General features: G+C 50.7%; 1 protein-coding gene across 1 annotated transcript; it reads left to right on the top strand.

The window, feature by feature from the left end:
• Positions 1-99: 99 nt before the first annotated feature.
• Positions 100-12920, top strand: LOC149271571 (solute carrier family 49 member 4 homolog). Its single transcript, XM_089507319.1, has 9 exons — positions 100-376; positions 1606-1699; positions 2246-2511; positions 5917-6046; positions 7642-7750; positions 8035-8102; positions 9887-10014; positions 11428-11610; positions 12805-12920. Exons 1-9 carry the CDS (start codon positions 100-102, stop codon positions 12918-12920), a joined length of 1371 nt encoding a protein of 456 aa, XP_089363445.1.
• Positions 12921-19502: the final 6582 nt, after the last annotated feature.

The raw sequence follows: 19502 nt of genomic DNA, 5'->3' as shown, positions 1-19502 counted from the left end.
GGAGGCTCAGGGGCCACAGTGATAGGGGAGCCCTCTGTGAGAGACTCCGGGGCCACAGGACAGCCAGGGTGCTAGCGAGAGAGAGGGTAGGGCAAGGAAATGGGTCTAGAATGGAGCAGTCCAGAGGAGCGGCAGGCTCTGCTGGCCCCTTCCGGGCCCCGTGGCCCCAGAGTGTACAGTCGTCGGTGGCTGGTGCTGCTGCTTTTTTCGCTGCTGGCATTCATGCAGGGCCTGATCTGGAACACTTGGGGGCCCATCCAGAACTCGGCCAAGGCTGCCTATGGATTCTCCAACCTGGACATTGCGCTGCTGGTCCTGTGGGGGCCCATTGGTTTCCTGCCCTGCTTCTTCTTCATGTGGCTGATGGATAATCGGGGTAACTACCGTGATGCTCTGCTGGGGAAGGGGCAATTACACTGCGTTTTTATTGGTGATGGACAGGGACCTTTTATTACACTGTTGGTGAAGGGGCATTAATTCTGAATGGGGGTAATAGACACGTTTGTAATTTGGCCAGCCTGCTTTTGCCCCACTGATCTTGTGCATCCCGCCGTGTTTATTATCAGCTGGTGCATTCTGTATAAACTCTACAGAGATTAGGGGTTAAAACTGCCCCTCGTAGCCGGGGTAATTACATGTTGGATGCCAGCCTAGCATTTCTGCCTCCGGCCATCTAACCCAGGGCTGCAGAACTGGAAACTCAGTACAAAAACTCTTAGGCACACATTTAAGCTACATGTGGTCAAGCAGGGATGTCCAGATACCTGCCTGAGGGTTCAGTTTTAATTCACTCTCTTTTTCTGTTATTTGTGACGCTGTCACCGCATGTTCTTCCCGTGCAGCGCCGCAGCGTAAGTTAGCGCTTTATGAACCGGCAAAGACTACTAACGCCCATGGATGTAACCTCGCTGGGCTGTATTTCTGAATAAAGAATCCAAAGGAAAGTGCCAAGCGCGGAGCAATCTGATCTCCATGGCGACTGCTCCGGAATGTGTCTTTGTGAGTCCGTTGCTTTGTCCCGGCAGAGCTTTCTCTCCGCCGTCCGCCGAGGCAGAGAAAAAAAATACAATCAAAAAGTCTTATTAGTGGATGTTCTGTGTGCCGAGCTCTGCGCGCTAATCACTCGAGCGCTCCGGTACTTGGGTATTCTCGCTCTTGTGACGGGTCCCCTTTGTTAGATTTACGGGGGTCTCACGGGGGGGGGCGCAGGCGTATTTATAGAATTCTCCTGTCCGTAATTGTTTTATTTCGCGTGGAATCATCTCCCGCGAGGCAGGCAGCCGTCGTCACCGAGTAATTATCTCGCATTGTTTAATGAGTCGGATGAGCTGATGACTGGGGTTTGATTACAGACAGAAATAGCCGCGTTTTCAGCGTCAAGGTGAATCTCGTCAGCCGGCGGCTCTCGTGATAAATGCTTTCATATTACTAACCGGCGCGGGATACGGGCGCTCGTTCTGCCGTTTCTTAGCAGGGTACAGCGCCGCGGCATATGATGGCGCCGTATAAGTCAGGAATAATCGTTCCGGACCAGTTTTATCACTTCTAGGGCGTGTAAAAACGTAATGTTTGGTTTTAATGTAAAATGAACCTTTTCCCTGCCAGGTCTGCGTGTGACCGTGCTGCTGACCATCTTCCTGATGGTGCTCGGGTCCGGGTTACGCTGCGTGCCGGTGCCGGACCTGTTCCTTCGTAGAAGGTATGTCACGGATGTTAGTATGTTGCGGTGCGTACGCTGCTTGATGTAAGGAGCGAAGGCTGACGGTAGTTTTCTTAAGTAGGGGGAATAATTATAAGGGGCATCCTAAAGCTGCCCCTCCGTCTTCTGGTTCCGCTCCAATCTCTGGAACAATAACAGCCTCCTGGCTCGGTTCCAAACGCTGACACGGAGCGGCTGCTCTTTCAGATCTGCTGTTTAGTTGCCCAAGAAGTAGAAAGAAAGAGAAAAAGAACCAAACGAACCCTATTTATATCCCATAAAGCTCTTTAAAATCTGCCCTTTGCGGTCAGTATCCGGAATGAGACGAGTAATCTGGCTTGAGACCGGTGGGGCAGTTTATATGACTGGAGCGTGTTGTACGTTACATGCGTGTGTTACGGCATGTTCTATGCCACGCTATATACAGGCTCCCCTGCCGTTGATATCTGCGGTCTCCTTGGCGTGTTTTGGTAAATGTGTCGGTTGTATGTCTCTATTTCTCTCTGTGAGTCGCACGGTCTCCGTGACGTTGCCGTTTTATTTCAGATTGATACACGGGGGGCAGCTTTTGAATGGATTTGCCGGCCCGACGGTGATGAACGCGGCTCCGTTCCTGTCAACGACGTGGTTTTCCCCGCATGAACGCGCCACAGCTACGGCCATTGCATCCATGCTCAGCTATCTCGGGGGCGCATGCGCCTTTCTGATTGGACCCCTGATAGTTCCGGCCCCCAATGTGACCGCTGATCTCGCTGTGGGGCTCGGGCATATCGGACCCATAAAGGACCGCATCGAGGGAGTGATGTATGCAGGTACCGCTTCCACGGCATTTGTACGGAGACTGTTTTGTATGATGATCCCTCTTTAAAATCCTATGCATTTCTCTCGTTATTCAACCCAAAAACCACATCTTTCGCAACAAATAGATTAAAAAGTGAATTTCTGGATGCCTGCTGCTCCCTCCCAAAATGTGTGAAATCCTGTAAATGGTGCTGTTTGCTTGATGATTGTAACACGGAGTGAATGAGCCGCTGTGCGAACTTCACACCAGAGCTGGAATAATAAGTGAGAGAAAACCTAAAACCCCCCCAAAAACTATTAAACAGACGGGAAGAGGTGTGGGATATACAGATGGTATACGCGGTGTTACACTAGTGCGGTCTCCGGCCCCCGGGGTGTATATGCGGTGTTACACTAGTGCGGTCTCCGGCCCCCGGGGTGTATATGCTGTGTTACACTAGTGCGGTCTCTGGCCCCCGGGGTGTATATGCTGTGTTACACTAGTGCGGTCTCTGGCCCCCGGGGTGTATATGCTGTGTTACACTAGTGCGGTCTCTGGCCCCCGGGGTGTATATGCTGTGTTACACTAGTGCGGTCTCTGGCCCCCGGGGTGTATATGCGGTGTTACACTAGTGCGGTCTCTGGCCCCCGGGGTGTATATGCGGTGTTACACTAGTGCGGTCTCTGGCCCCCGGGGTGTATATGCGGTGTTACACTAGTGCGGTCTCTGGCCCCCGGGGTGTATATGCGGTGTTACACTAGTGCGGTCTCTGGCCCCCGGGGTGTATATGCTGTGTTACACTAGTGCGGTCTCTGGCCCCCGGGGTGTATATGCTGTGTTACACTAGTGCGGTCTCTGGCCCCCGGGGTGTATATGCGGTGTTACACTAGTGCGGTCTCTGGCCCCCGGGGTGTATATGCGGTGTTACACTAGTGCGGTCTCTGGCCCCCGGGGTGTATATGCTGTGTTACACTAGTGCGGTCTCTGGCCCCCGGGGTGTATATGCTGTGTTACACTAGTGCGGTCTCTGGCCCCCGGGGTGTATATGCGGTGTTACACTAGTGCGGTCTCTGGCCCCCGGGGTGTATATGCGGTGTTACACTAGTGCGGTCTCTGGCCCCCGGGGTGTATATGCTGTGTTACACTAGTGCGGTCTCTGGCCCCCGGGGTGTATATGCTGTGTTACACTAGTGCGGTCTCTGGCCCCCGGGGTGTATATGCGGTGTTACACTAGTGCGGTCTCTGGCCCCCGGGGTGTATGTGCTGTGTTACACTAGTGCGGTCTCTGGCCCCCGGGGTGTATATGCGGTGTTACACTAGTGCGGTCTCCGGCCCCCGGGGTGTATATGCTGTGTTACACTAGTGCGGTCTCCGGCCCCCGGGGTGTATATGCGGTGTTACACTAGTGCGGTCTCCGGCCCCCGGGGTGTATATGCTGTGTTACACTAGTGCGGTCTCTGGCCCCCTGGGGTGTATATGCGGTGTTACACTAGTGCGGTCTCTGGCCCCCGGGGTGTATATGCGGTGTTACACTAGTGCGGTCTCTGGCCCCCGGGGTGTATATGCTGTGTTACACTAGTGCGGTCTCTGGCCCCCGGGGTGTATATGCTGTGTTACACTAGTGCGGTCTCTGGCCCCCGGGGTGTATATGCTGTGTTACACTAGTGCGGTCTCTGGCCCCCGGGGTGTATATGCGGTGTTACACTAGTGCGGTCTCTGGCCCCCGGGGTGTATATGCGGTGTTACACTAGTGCGGTCTCTGGCCCCCGGGGTGTATATGCTGTGTTACACTAGTGCGGTCTCTGGCCCCCGGGGTGTATATGCGGTGTTACACTAGTGCGGTCTCTGGCCCCCGGGGTGTATATGCGGTGTTACACTAGTGCGGTCTCTGGCCCCCGGGGTGTATATGCGGTGTTACACTAGTGCGGTCTCTGGCCCCCGGGGTGTATATGCGGTGTTACACTAGTGCGGTCTCTGGCCCCCGGGGTGTATATGCGGTGTTACACTAGTGCGGTCTCTGGCCCCCGGGGTGTATATGCGGTGTTACACTAGTGCGGTCTCTGGCCCCCGGGGTGTATATGCGGTGTTACACTAGTGCGGTCTCTGGCCCCCGGGGTGTATATGCGGTGTTACACTAGTGCGGTCTCTGGCCCCCGGGGTGTATATGCGGTGTTACACTAGTGCGGTCTCTGGCCCCCGGGGTGTATATGCGGTGTTACACTAGTGCGGTCTCTGGCCCCCGGGGTGTATATGCGGTGTTACACTAGTGCGGTCTCTGGCCCCCGGGGTGTATATGCGGTGTTACACTAGTGCGGTCTCTGGCCCCCGGGGTGTATATGCGGTGTTACACTAGTGCGGTCTCTGGCCCCCGGGGTGTATATGCGGTGTTACACTAGTGCGGTCTCTGGCCCCCGGGGTGTATATGCGGTGTTACACTAGTGCGGTCTCTGGCCCCCGGGGTGTATATGCGGTGTTACACTAGTGCGGTCTCTGGCCCCCGGGGTGTATATGCGGTGTTACACTAGTGCGGTCTCTGGCCCCCGGGGTGTATATGCGGTGTTACACTAGTGCGGTCTCTGGCCCCCGGGGTGTATATGCGGTGTTACACTAGTGCGGTCTCTGGCCCCCGGGGTGTATATGCGGTGTTACACTAGTGCGGTCTCTGGCCCCCGGGGTGTATATGCGGTGTTACACTAGTGCGGTCTCTGGCCCCCGGGGTGTATATGCGGTGTTACACTAGTGCGGTCTCTGGCCCCCGGGGTGTATATGCGGTGTTACACTAGTGCGGTCTCTGGCCCCCGGGGTGTATATGCGGTGTTACACTAGTGCGGTCTCTGGCCCCCGGGGTGTATGTGCTGTGTTACACTAGTGCGGTCTCTGGCCCCCGGGGTGTATATGCTGTGTTACACTAGTGCGGTCTCTGGCCCCCGGGGTGTATATGCGGTGTTACACTAGTGCGGTCTCTGGCCCCCGGGGTGTATATGCGGTGTTACACTAGTGCGGTCTCTGGCCCCCGGGGTGTATATGCTGTGTTACACTAGTGTGGTCTCTGGCCCCCGGGGTGTATATGCGGTGTTACACTAGTGCGGTGTTACACTAGTGCGGTCTCTGGCCCCCGGGGTGTATATGCGGTGTTACACTAGTGCGGTCTCTGGCCCCCGGGGTGTATATGCGGTGTTACACTAGTGCGGTCTCTGGCCCCCGGGGTGTATGTGCTGTGTTACACTAGTGCAGTCTCGAGACTGTCGGGTTTAAAGAGTTAAACTCCTCAAACGTTATTTAAATCTCTGGCAAGGCGAGTATTACGGCTCCCTTCTCTCACGTTATTTATTTACCCACCGAGGCGCCCCCCGCACGCGTATCGCGTTCGTATTGTGACCAGCGGAGACCCCCGCATCCCGTAAACCTGGTTCTGACCTTTCGCTGTTTGTCGCAGAGTTCGGAGTCACGGCCGTGCTGTTTGCCGCCGTTTTGGCCTATTTCCCTTCCCGTCCTCCGGTCCCCCCGAGCGTGGCTGCCGCCAGTCGCCGGCTGAGCTACAGGAGCAGCATCTGCAAGCTTCTCAGGTGAGCAAGGGAGCATTAGCTGTCGTGTCCTTTAACTCTTTCTCTGCTGGACGGGGCCTGTGGAGGGCTCTTTGAGGCTTTAAAAGGTGGGGGTACGAACAGCCGGGATACCGTTCTCAGACCCCCTGTATATACATTCACAGTATAGGGGACATCCCACTTATTATGGGGGGCTCCGGCGCGGTCCTGGATGGTTTCCAGCAGCCTTTGTAAGGTTTGGGGAGTAGAATGGAGGAAGGAAGGGATGGAGTGATGCTTTCTCATTCCGACGCACAGAAGGTAAAGCAGCTCCTTACTTTTATTAAGTGAATAGGTTATATCTTTAATAAATATATACTGTCACAGGGGCTCCCCTTTTATTGTTTCCCTTTTAAGTCGGTTAGTTTGCATCCTCTTCATCATAGAGTGAGCGGCCCCCTCTGGACCAGGATAAAAGGTAACTCAGCAGGGATTCCCACTCGGCTCGGGATATTTAACGTACAAACGCTGCATGTGCCGGAGCGGCCGACACCGAGACCCCCGGAGCTTCTTTACGGACAGGTCGGGATATTTAATGTACAAGCGCTGCATGTGCCGGAGCGGCCGACACCGAGACCCCCAGAGCGTCTCTACGGACGGGTGGGACGAACAGCAGCTGCTTATTTAACACAAGTTCAGGCCGACGGGGGCATCGATTCGGAATATTTGTTTGTTTGGCTGGAAGTGAAGCCGCCGGTAAAGATTAAGCCACTCGAGGCTTTGAGAAATGGAGCCGGTGATGCGATGCCCTCCGAGCAGACAGGAAGATCTATGCGAGCGCGACGAGCCTGTCGAGGGGGCAATATATCTGTAAATACACCGAGAGGATAAACCCATTTATGAAAGTGACGTGCCGGATTCGCTTAATGGAGAGTTTTCATGCGTTGTGTAAACACAGCGAGATTCGGCACAATTTATTTTGCAGCTGAAGTGCAGATGTTGCTTTTCTTGTTCGGTAACCGAGAACGTGGTTTCTTTAGCCGCTGGGCGTCTTTTTATACTGAAGACAACCAATCCAGATCTACTGAAGCAAACCAAGTTTGGATATTACTCCTTCCTCACCTCCTCTTCCAGTGCAATAGATGAAATGGAAGGAATTTTTACTTTACTGAGAGGGGGATAGAAAAGTGGAACAGCCTCCCAGCAGAAGTGGTAGAGGGTAAAACAGTGAGGGGATTAAACATGCGTGGGATAGACATACGGCTCCTGAATCTAAGACGAGACCAACGACTGATGTTTAATTTAAGGTAATATTGTGTAGAGGTTTTAATGAATCTTAGTGAAATATACAGCGTCCCGGCACACACTGCGCGGCTGACCTTCTCTGATACGGTTGCTTCACACGGTACCCAAAAACTGCCCTCTTACCCCCCAAACCGTTGGCAGCGCCGGCACCCGGGGCTCATTATGTGAAAATGGTTAATTTTAGTATTTAAGTGTTTTATGTGTAATAAGGCATATTCTTCCAGCAAAATACTTTATCATAGAAGCGGGTAGGAAGTGAGGATAATGGGCTTTGTAGTCATTGGGTTATTCCTCCCCGTTGACGTAAACCCAAGTGCTGATGTTTCTTTCAGTAATGTGCATTTCCTGCTGATCGTCTTGGCCTACGCGATTCCGCTGGGATTCTACGCCGGGTGGTCTGGGGTCCTGGACTTGATTTTAACCCCCGTTCATGTGAATCAGGTGAGTTTATTTAACCCTCTGCGGGGTCTATAAAATAAAGGCGCTCCTGGCTCCGGGGGTCCGCACTGTCACTGTGTCTAAACTCTGCTCTGATCAGAAAGGAACGGAGTTACTTGCACATGCGCGAGGTCTCACCGTTACTCTGCCTCCCAGCTCAGGGGCTTCATAACTCTTAGCCGTAATCTCGGGGGGGGGCGGCGGCACCCCGTATTCTGCTTTTTAGCCTCATTGCCTGTCTGTCTTTCCAAACCCAGCGTTTCTTACCCTAAAACCATCTCTTTCAGGTTGATGCCGGCTGGATCGGCTTCTGGTCCATTGTTGGCGGATGTGTGGTCGGAATATCAGTCGGATGGTGAGTGCCTGAATCGCTCTTAGCATGTGGCCCTCGGTGGCCCCTAGACAGTGAGATGCTGCTTTGGCCCCCTTTAATCAGATGACAGAAGCTCTTGATATACGGTGAATGGGGGGCCGGGTGGTCTTTGATGTCCGTAAATCTCGATATCTCGATACACATTCGTTTCTGAAGCATAGATTTTTAGGTTTTTACTCGTTTTGCCTTTATTTTTTATATCGTATTTCACCTTCCCCTCCGATAAAGCTGTATAAATAAAATCACGGTCGAGTGCGTTTGGTTCCGGATCGTTCCCCTCCGGTTCCGTGGAAAGTCTTGGCCGTGGACTCGGCCGTTCGCGGTCCACGAAGCTCTCGGGCGGAACGTTTTTTAATGTTTTTCAAAGATCTCCCTCCACCGCGTCTGCAAATAACATCTCAGGATACGCATGGATACCAAGCGGTAACGGCTTATCGGTGAGCGGGACGCAGGGAGCCGTGTTATGTGATTGCGTGTGCTTCTTTGGTGACCCCGGTGCAAATTCACCTTTTTTAGGCTTTATTGATGATTTCTAAGCGTTGGCTGCCGTCGTGCGGGGTTTTTGTGCAGCGGCTCGTGTATATAGAATATACGCTTCTGCCCCGGGTACGAGCCGGAGGGATAAGCTGGGTTCTCTCTGGGTTTGTAGGCAGGTGGGTGCTGAGGGGGGACACCACCTGCGGACATCGTTCACACGTTGCACGGTTTGCGGCCCCCCGGAACGCACCGATTGCTGATGGTGAATTCTGGGTACAAAGCGTAGGTCGGGGACTCGCGGTGGAGAATGAAAGGGTCCGGGCTGTATTTTAATGCGGATACGGACCCCCGCAGTCTCGCATTTCATTGGATCTCGTACAGATATTGATGTCCCAAATGCCGTTGCCGGCCGGGCCGATTTCGGAGTGCCGGGGCCAGACCTCTAACCGCAGAGACGGCGCGTAATGATCGCGCCCTCGCTCATTCGTATGCGGCCGGCTTCTCCACCGAGACACGAGCGCCGCTGCGTGAACCGCTGGAAGAATTGATTGAAGAAAATGGCAATTTTTAGTGCATTGAAGGCAGACTTTAAAAGCTCGTTTCTGAGTTAATGTAAAAGTGCTAATGGTCTCGAAATACATCACACGTCGGCCGCAGCGGAAACCCACCGAGCTTAATATCTGCCGAGACGCCAGACGGTCTCTTTCTCTGGGGACGTGTAATGCGGCCCCCGACCGGCCCGTCTTTTATCTAGGAGGACGAACCCGTCGCGGCCGTAATAACCTCTGAAGTTGTAATCGGCAAAATTGGGTTATAATTCTTGTCGCGTGTCCCAGACTTTTACGTGTTTATCTCCGGCCCCTCGTCCTGTGTCATTATCCCCCGAAACGCCCTCGTTTTGTTCAGCCAGCTGCCGGTGACAGAATAATTCCGACGTCGTGACACTTTCTGGCTTCTTAAACCCGTTATTGGGCCGCCGGAAACGGGTTAATTACAATCCCAATCTTTTATTCTTTGTAAGCAAGTCGCGTGTGGCGTGTTGCGTGTGGCGTGTCGGTCCCGTTATCTTCCTTGGGGGGTTTATTGTTTTTTCCCCATCAGCTGCAGAATTCAGTAAAATGGAGATTTTTGAAAGTCTTGAATTCACTGGGTTTTCTTTCTTTTCACGGTAAAAGCCTCCTTTGTGTTTCCTCTTGTTGCTGTTTGTTGTATGAAACACGCGTGTTGCTGGGGGTCCGCGCCTTCCGCCGTCATGTTTCTATGTCACTGATGCTTCTTTATGTCTACAGGTTTGCTGACTCTGTCCGCGGGATCCTCAAACCCATTCTCGTGCTGCTGTTCTCGGGGGCCACGCTGTCCGCCACGTGGTTCACGTTGACCTTTTTAAGCAACGTCACCCACCTGCCTTTAACCACAGGTAAGAGTCACGGCGAAGGGCAATTATTTCACCAAAAAAAGTGAATGAATGAATGAAACCCATAGAAATGTCTGAGGGGGGATGAGATGTTCCGCTTCTCGCCGTTTGGACCGTCTGGTGCTGATAATATCCGGGATTAAACGACCGTTCTGAGGACCCGAATGGTTTCTATGATCCGAGTTAAAATTCTGTAAATTTAATGACTTAAAATGTACATTTTTTTGGGGGTTAATTCAGCTGTTTTTAGGTAAACTCCCCGGTTAATGGATTAGTGAACCCTGCTTTGCATGTCTCTGATTGCACCGAGCTGTTAATGAGTACAGACACCCTGGCTCTTGTCCTTAACTGCCCTCAGCGAGGCATCCAGGGCAACAAAAAATACCGGACCTGCGGAAATGAAACCAATAAACGGAACGACCCGATCGGGGGGGGGTCTTATATCCTTCCGGTGCTGGGTAATAAGCTAATGGCTCGCCCCGTACCGCGGCGGTGACACCCGGGACCGCAGGAAAGGCTTTCGGACGTGATTAATGTCTCTGCCGGGGAATATTTATCAGAAACGGCGGCACTTTGCGTTTCTCTGTCTTTGTATTTGGTTTTCCAGCGAGCTGTAAAATAAGCAAAATCTATCAAAATTCTAAAGTGCCGCATTCTGCCCAAATAATGCGTTTCCCGTTCCTCAGAGCTCCGACGTAGCGTCGCATTAACGTCTCCCGGAATGCGATCAGCGGCGAGATATCGAAGGGTTCTTATTAAACGGCCCCCGGGGGAATTCTTTAATCCAGGGGTTATTGATGAAAAGTTATTGCGTTTTTTTTCTCCTTTTTTTATTGATATTTATTCCTGGAGATGTCGGCATTTAAGGCGTTTACCGCTCCTTCTTTGTTCTCCCCGATCCGCGCGGTTAGCGGCGAGCGGCTTTTTATGGCCGGAATAGGTAATGATTCGGAAACCGGCTGATTGAATATTTCCCGCGTTTCGTGTGCCGGGTTCATTCATCATTCTCGTCTCTTTGCTCGGAGACAGGAACGAGTTTCGGGGTGGAATCGGACGCCGTGGGGTGGCTGCGGCTCCCTGCCGGGGTACGGAATCGGTCGCCTGGTGATGGGAATTATCCGCAGAGGCCGCATTTCAACTAGAATAGGGCAAACGTTTAATTTGTAGATAAATGTTATCGGTAGCGGGTGGAGGGGCGGCACTCTGTCTGTAGTGATGGTCTGAAGGAAGGCGGTATAAGCAAGGTTTGTTTTACAGCCCCTACCACCTCCGCTGGAAGGCTGGATCATGATCCACTGAATTTTATAAAGGGCTGCGCGGTTCCCTCCTGCCCTAGAACATGCGTTGTGAAAGTTTTCTGTATGAAATCCTCGCCGGGACCGGCTTGTAACGTCCCCGTTTTTGTTTTTGCCGTAGCTACGCTTTACACGTCGTGTATCCTCACCGGCGTCTTCCTGAACGGCGCGGTGCCCATCTTCTTCGAGCTGTTTGTGGAGACCGTGTACCCCATCCCCGAGGGCATCGCCTGCGGACTCGTCACCTTCTTAAGCAACGTCTTCATGGGACTCTTGCTGCTCTTCCTAATGTTTTATCACAATGGTGAGTGCGGTGCAGCGACGGCGCCCGGCACGCGGAGGTAAACGTGCGGCTCGGGTATCCTCCGCGTTTTACTGAGAGATGTTTGGATATAAAAAAGGGCTTTAAAGTCAAATCTACTTGCAGCCTGCGGGTATCGGGCAGGAAGGGGTTAAGCTACCGGATCGGCATCTTGTGACAATGTGGCAGGAAGGGGTTAAATCGGAATGCGGCGTCCTCCCCGTATCACGGACCGCGCAGTAAGGTCACCGCATGCATTAGCGGACGTGGCGGCCGGTCCGATGCCGGTAATTGCACCGTGACATTTTACAGTCGCTGGCATTTTATCTTTAATTCCATTCCGCGAATCGATCCGGCCGGCCGGGGTCTCGCTGTTACCTTTTATGGGGTAAAAGACGCTAAGTATTCCGAGGCTCCCGACGCGCATGTCCGCTGTCGGCAGCTTTGCTTTAATGTCGCAGGGAATTAGATCGTCTGCAAACAACGAGCGGCGGTTACTTCACCTCGCCGTTTGCCAGTCGATTCCCACCCGCACGTGTCTCTCGTTACCCTCCGGGAGGGCCGCGTGATTAGACCCGGGATACGGCTGGTAACTTAACCCTTTCCTAACGCAGCAAGCTTTGCCCTTCGGAAGGAGGGGAGATTTGCTTCCCCTTTAATTGCTCTGTCTAGGCTGAGGGTGGGTGAGCAGTCAGGGGGTCTCTGCGTCTGGTGGGGTCCTGCCTGTCAGCCTGATCTGTAGCGTTGCAGGGGGGTCAATATTCCCATTACTGACTCATCAGCCCCCCTCAGTTACTGCATACCGCGGTTTTGCTTGCCTGGCGCTGTTCGTGGCGGTATTGGGGTTGCCCCCCCCGTATCAGTTTGTAGCTGTTTTATAGAAGTGCGTTTCGTGGACTCATTGAGCAGCCAATCAGGAATCCGCCGCATGCCGTGAAATGCGCTAACCCCCCCCTCCTCAGGGAAGGGTGAGGAATCTTGGCGCAGGGTCACGTGGAACGCGCCGGGGGCGCAGTCCGTCCTTCTGCTGTGTTAGAAACATATGCCGAAGCGCAGTATTTATCCCGACCGTCTCCTGTATCCTCGGCCTCTTCTTTATTATCTGCTTCAGGGAACCCCGAGACGAATCCTTCCTCCCCAAATTCCACTCCGTCTGACGGCCGGCAACATTCAGTCTTCTTTTCTCATTTTTCCCAGAGCTGTCGTGGCTGAATTGGTGTCTGACGGGATCCAGCCTTCTCAGTCTCCTCTTCATCCTGTGCTTCAGGGAGTCCTACGATAGACTTTACCTCGACGTCTTCGTCTCAGTGTGAGCGCACGCTCCGGAGCCGCAACTCACTGCACAATTGGCTGCTTTTGCACAAAGGACTCGAACTAACGGAGGAACCCGAGGAGTCGGGCTGCCGGGGGTTCATCGGGTACAAAAAAAACTACAAAAAATGTGTAATTACAGTAACTGCAGAATCTGGGGAATTCGTGGGGTTTCATTTTAAGTGTTTTTAACTCTTTGAGTGTGTTGATGAGCACTTCAAGGGTTAACAATTTTTTCACTTTGGGAAAATCCACTGCAGTTAAAGGGAAATCAGCAGAATTTGTTAATCTGGGTTTATTCTTTATTTTATATATATATGTTTTTTTAAATTGGGAAATTGAGTGAAACACTAGCACATGCGCCCCTCGGGGCTTTACGGGTCAGTATTTTAGCACCGAACCCCCCAGCTAATCGCGACTATTAACCAGGGCACCCCAAATTGAGTCTTTAAAGCTATCCCTGTTACGGCAGTTGGTCGCAGAGGGGTTAATATTATTGCATTATGAGGGAATTAGCCCCTAAAATGTGACTTTTCCACGTTATCTTCACTTAGGACTCTGTTTCCGTGGCGATTGCATGACTCTAAGTATGTATAGTTAACACATTTTGTGCCATAGAGGGAGCGGCTGTGATATAGGAAGGAGTTGTCCTGATTCCCCCCCCCCCCCCGATACTCGCTGCCCCCGGGTGTTTGGCTCGCAGGCCGTTTGCAGAAATTGTTGTTTTTTCTTTCTTGCTGAAATGATGGAATTAACCTCTTATTAACCTGCTTCACGGATCAAGCCCCTTTAAATCGGGTAAAATGCCCCCGATATCCGTAAAGTTTTCATTCCTCTTAAATACTTTATTTGTTGCTTTAACGAGAAATACGCCGTAACTGTCGGGGCTGATTCCATTAGCCAAAAAACTAGCCAAAAGTGGTCATTTTATCTGCCCTTTTAATAATATTTTCAGCTCCCCTCTTTTTACTCTTTAACCCTATAATAGCTGCAATATTATAATATTTACACCCATTTATTAGGGTTTTTTAACATCAGTAATGCGGATCATTTATGGTTTTGTTGTGATTTTAAACTCTCCGTATCCGTGAGCCGCGGCGTTGGCTCCGGTGGCCCCCTGCGGCGTTGGCTCCGGTGGCCCCCTGCGGCGTTGGCCCCCGCGCGATGCTCTGCGCCGAGTCCTCTCTGTAAATTCACGCACAAAGTTCTCCTGGTGGGGGGGCAGCAGGCGCAGCGCGTCGCGTACATACCGTCTGTCCCGTGTTTGTAGACGTTGATGCCGCTTCGGTTCCAGGCGTGTGTTTTTATACCGTGTGTATATATTGTATGGAGGATCCAGTAGATCCCCGGGGATCTCTAGTCCCGTGTATCACTGCGTTTGCCGCGTTGTCCCCGTTAACTCGCTGCTGGAAAATTGTCCGATTAGATTTTGTTTTAGTTTTTAACGACTGACTTTATTTTTCGGTTTATCGTGGAATAGAAAATAAATAAATAAAACAATTATCAGCGTTTGGGTTTTTTCTCTCGTTCCGATATTAACGCGCGTCGTTTCCACGAACATAAAAAGCATAACCACTCGCGTGGCGGACCGTGGTGTGCAGGAGAAATTCAGGCAAATGTATCAGAATTCTGGTTGTCTGTGACCGTATCACAGCCTTTATTTCCAATCATGCAATGTGTCCCTGTATCAGCGGCTGCCTCCTGACATCGGCAGCTCCTGAACATGCGCAATTTACTTATCGCAAGTGGTTTGCGGTGTCGGGTGATTCTGAATATGGATGTAATTACTGCGGATGTGAGAGAGACAAATATTCTCATCAGCCTTCGGGCGCCGATAGCGGCTTCGTCACCGAATACTCCTTTCCCTCCCGGCTCCGTTCTCTGCCCTCCTTTGCGTAGAGGTTTTGGGGACATCGGAACGCGTCGGCGTCTTTAGGTTTATTAATAATTCTGGAAACGCGTCCTGAAGGAGAGCGAATTTATAGAAGTCACAATTTGTATATTTATTTATGGGGTATATATATATATATATTTATGGGGTGTATATATATTTACTGTATTTATTTATGGGGTGTGTATATATATATATATATATATATATTTATGGGGTGTATATATATTTACTGTATATTTATTTATGGGGTATATATATATTTATTTATGGGGTGTATATATATTTACTGTATTTATTTATGGGGTGTATATATATTTGTTTACTGTGTATATATATTCTATATTTTATTTATTTATAGTGTGTGTATATATTGTATTTTTTATAGCTTTCCTGTATATTTATTTTATTAATAGTATATTTTTAGATATAATTTATTGAAGCTGCAGCCGTTACATCCAGTATTTCTCTGACTGCCGTTAACCGTTTCCTCACCCGGTAAATCTCCGACATTTTACACGATGTGATAGAAATCCACGTTCAATGCATTTTTGTGGCTTTGGCGACGGGGACACGGGGGGGGGGGGGGTCTGGCGTATTAAACATTTCATTGAGAAATATGAGGCTCCCCGTGCAGGCCGAGCATACGCTTTATTCGCACGTTTTGGGCTCATTTCTCGCATTTATCTGCCTCCCGCTGCAGCTGCTCCACGGATGACGAGCGTTCGAAGCGGGTCCGGGAGCTGATGCCGCCGTTACCGGGAGAAAACTTAATAGACCAGAAACCTTTTTAATTTAAACTTGTAGATGGAATTCGTTCTGCTGCTTAAAATGCAAAACGGGGACGACACTCAGAGAAATCATTTTTTGCCACATGCTGGTTTAACCCTTTAACAATACCAGCACTGCTGAAAGCTTTGGGCTTTATTCACTAAACATGTTATGAAGGACCAACCCAGCGAGCTTCTCCACGAAACCAGTGAGATGCCCTGTATAATGTATAGATAAATCAGTGACCCGGCCCCTGTATAATGTATAGATAAATCAGTGACCGGCCCCCTGTATAGATAAATCAGTGACCGGCCACTAACCCTCCCCCTTTTTATGCGTTTAGCACAAAGCATTTCATGCAACGTTCGGGGATTAAAGCGCGGAGTTTTTTTTTTGTTTGTTTTTTTTACCTTTTTTAATTTTATTTACTTAATTCCGAAGTCTTTTGTTTTTTGTTTTGTACAATATATAAAAAAATACCAAGTACCAAAAAAAGGAAAAAAAATAAATTCACAGTGTCTAAAGGCAGTGATTACAATCTGTCACATTATTCTAGAGCGCCACGGAAAGTTCAATTGCATAGGAAGGTTCTGAGCCTCCAGCGCCGAGCCGCTAATTAACACCGAGTTTTGCATAATCAGTGAAGCATTCAGCGAAATAACGACTTTGAGCAAAAAAACTGAAAATGCGCCGGGTCTTCCAGCCGTCTGCCTCTCCTCACCGGCCTATCGGGGGCAACAGGGGGTCCGGCGGAGTACCGGGGGTCATCAGGACAAAGCTGGGTCCATCAGGAACCCGTCCCGAGCTTTATACCGAATCCTTAACAACCCCTGCCCCCCCCCCCCCCCGGGCTTTGCACCGGCTGGCCAAGTGGTGCCTGCGACCTGCTCTGAAGAGCTTACAATCTAATTGTGGTAATAGAAGATATACAACCGTTTGGGGGAATAAAGCCCCCGGCCACGTGTGAAGCCCTGCTCGGTGGTAATGCGCATCTGTAACGAGTATGGAGCCTGCAGTCGCGTGGCGTTCGTTTGTCGGTTCTCGAGTTTACAGACATTTTTTTTCCGCTTTGGCTCAAAAGCCCCGTTCCTAACAAAAAAAAGCAAATCCATGGCATTCACTAGAGCGAGCGGCTAAGGACGGCTACGTCTAGACGAGGTAATTAAGCTGCCGTGATGTGGGCCGCGTTATAAGGCATTTTGTTAATGAAGAACATTTGAAAAGCCCCGAAAACGTACAGAAAACGAGGTGGAAAACAGGAGATCTCGGCAAGGAACGCGCGTCTGTCAGAGGGGCGGCAATAAAGGGTTAATCCAGAACAATCTGATTTTATGGCGGCTACATAAAAAAAATCCCATGACGCTCAGCCGCTAGATTCTATTAACTCTCCGAGTGCCAGCGGTTTGAGGCATCTGACCCTTTGCAATGCTCCGCTCTGGCGTTTAAAGGGTAAAACATGCGCCGTTCGTGAAAGTCGTTTGTCGCAATTATTAGCGTGAAATGTACTGCAGAGCGTGAAGCTTAATCGATAAACGCGTGGGGGGGGGGGTTACACGTTACGCTCCATTCACGAGCCCCGCTGAGCTTGCCGGTTTGCGCCGTAACTTCTGCATCGCATTATTGGTATAAAATTGCAGGCCACATTTTTGTTGTTTTTCGCACCTGACCTCAAAAACTTTTCTAAAACCTCTTTGGGAAAGGAATTAGGGACTGCCACTAGTACTCTGGGTCATTTGGCAGCTATGACTTTCAGGAAGTGTTATTGCCACACGACAACTCCCATTATTCTCAGCGAACAGCTGCTGAAGTTACAGCCCAAAAGGTTCCCTTTCTTTTAAATCTGCAGATTTTTTTTTTATATAAAAGTTACTTTTTGATACTTTGAATCGGGAACATCAAAAAAATCATAAAAACGTATTGTTTTTTGATTTTTTTTTTAGAAAATTAGGCCAATAATGTCACATAATTGTCACTTTTGCTGACAAATCCTATCATTATTTGCTGTTTTGGGGCGATTCTCTGGTCGCCGCGCCGGTCGCCGTTTGTCTATTTCTCATTTTAATGGAAGGTCAGCGGTCAATAAATTTCAACAAAAAACCCAAATATCTAAAACCCAGCAGCGGAGTTTTCTGTGTTTGTGCGGCGGATTCCGCGGATAGCGGGGGGGGGTCAGGGTTTGTCGGGGGGGGGGCACGGCTCGTGTCAGATGAAGATGTAAATAAATGCGAAAAGCTGCCGCCGCACGCCGAGAAAATTGAATTTCTGCCTTGCCGTTTTTCTGGGAATCTGTCAGCCGGAGTGATTTGTATTCGAGGTTTTCTGCCGGAATTTGCTGTGACAGAAACGCCTCGTTAGCGGCGGCACGAGGACGGCTCTCCCAACTCCCACGAGCCTCAGCCGAAAATGTCACCATCTCAACGGCTACAAGCCGGGGTCAGCGAGTGCGGCCTGCGAGACCCCAACACTCTCCTCCATTAGTGGTTGGCTGAGGGTGATGGGATTTGCAGCTAAACCGTTATACGGTGATTTAAATCAATCCTCACTTTGCAACAATTACATTAAATCCGCCGATAATTTTAATCGGATTTTTATACCCGGAATACGGCGTTTGGGCTAAAAAAATATATTTTAATAACATAATAATAATTATCAATTCGCTATAATCATTATAATCAGCGGCCCCCGGGACCAGAACTTCTCCTTTAAAGGGCTTTTGTCTGAAACCTCAAAGTATTTTCTGCTTCCGTCCGCCGGGGCCACGAAGGAGCCGAGCGCGCAAAGCGGCCACAAAGATTGTGCAGAAAAAAAATTAAAAAATTAATTGGGGCAAAAACTGAATAATGGCCAATTCCAAAAAGCATTTATCCTCTTTACGCCACCCGGCAATTAAAGAGCGGCGCTCTCGGTCTGGGGTCGGACGCAGCGCGTTATCGGCCCTCTAGTGAAACGGATGAGACTAATGAGACGTGCGATTGTTGAGAGCCACGGGTGAGATTTATGCTGCGGAGGCAAAGACGCCGCCGCGGTGTTACCGGCCCCCCCTGGCATCACCGGCCCCCCCTGTCATCACCGCCACGCACGGCTGCGCTCCGGCACACGTTACATCAGGTACATGACAGCGGCTGATGGCGCGGGTCGGATGTCACGCTTCCTACGCTAAATCATTCACGCGCATTCTGTCTGCCGCTTAACCCGTTCATTGCCGGAGATCCGCACAGACGCCGCGGAAACATTCACGGGGGGGGGGGGATGCCTCTTAAATGTAATTCATCTCCATGGATAAAAAAAAGGTGAATCGGGAATTTCTGAACTTCAAATTTTTTTTCTAATATTTCCACAAAACATTTCTAAACATCAAGGCTAAAAATCCAAAAAAAGAAAGTCACGGGGATCGGGATAAATCCGGGCGACGTCCGTCTACAGCGCGCATCTAATGCATTCTACAAATTACCCCCCCACCCCCACCCGGCACAAGATTGCAAGCTCTGTTGACGAGCCGCTGACTTGTTCTTTCTTATAGCAGTGAGGCCCCTGGATGGTTCAGTGGCCCCTGCCTGCTGGGTATTAACCCTTCCACTGCCAGGTCCACCCAGGGATCAGAAGATCCCCGCGACGATCGGTCCGGAGTCAGCGAGACAGCCGGAGGTCTCTCTGACCGACGAGTTACAGCTTGAAGAGTCTTTGCTGAAGCATTCAGTGTGGAAGACGACGCGGATCGAATATTCTGATCTTTATACAGAAAAACACATTTTGAGATTTTAGTAAACAGAAAAATGAATGAAAATGGAATTAAAGATTCAAAAGAAGAGTTCCACGGGGACACAGTGAAGGGGGGGTATATGTACGGCGGAGGGGGGGGATTTTGTACAGTGGGGGGGTATATGTACGGTGGAGGGGGGGTATATGAAATGTGAAGGGGGGT

The sequence above is a fragment of the Sceloporus occidentalis genome, unplaced genomic scaffold (assembly GCF_023333645.1).
Source record: "Sceloporus occidentalis isolate IW3139 unplaced genomic scaffold, rSceOcc1.0.p SCAF_490, whole genome shotgun sequence".
Lineage (NCBI taxonomy): Eukaryota > Metazoa > Chordata > Lepidosauria > Squamata > Phrynosomatidae > Sceloporus > Sceloporus occidentalis.
This window is presented reverse-complemented; position numbering and strand designations above follow the sequence as displayed.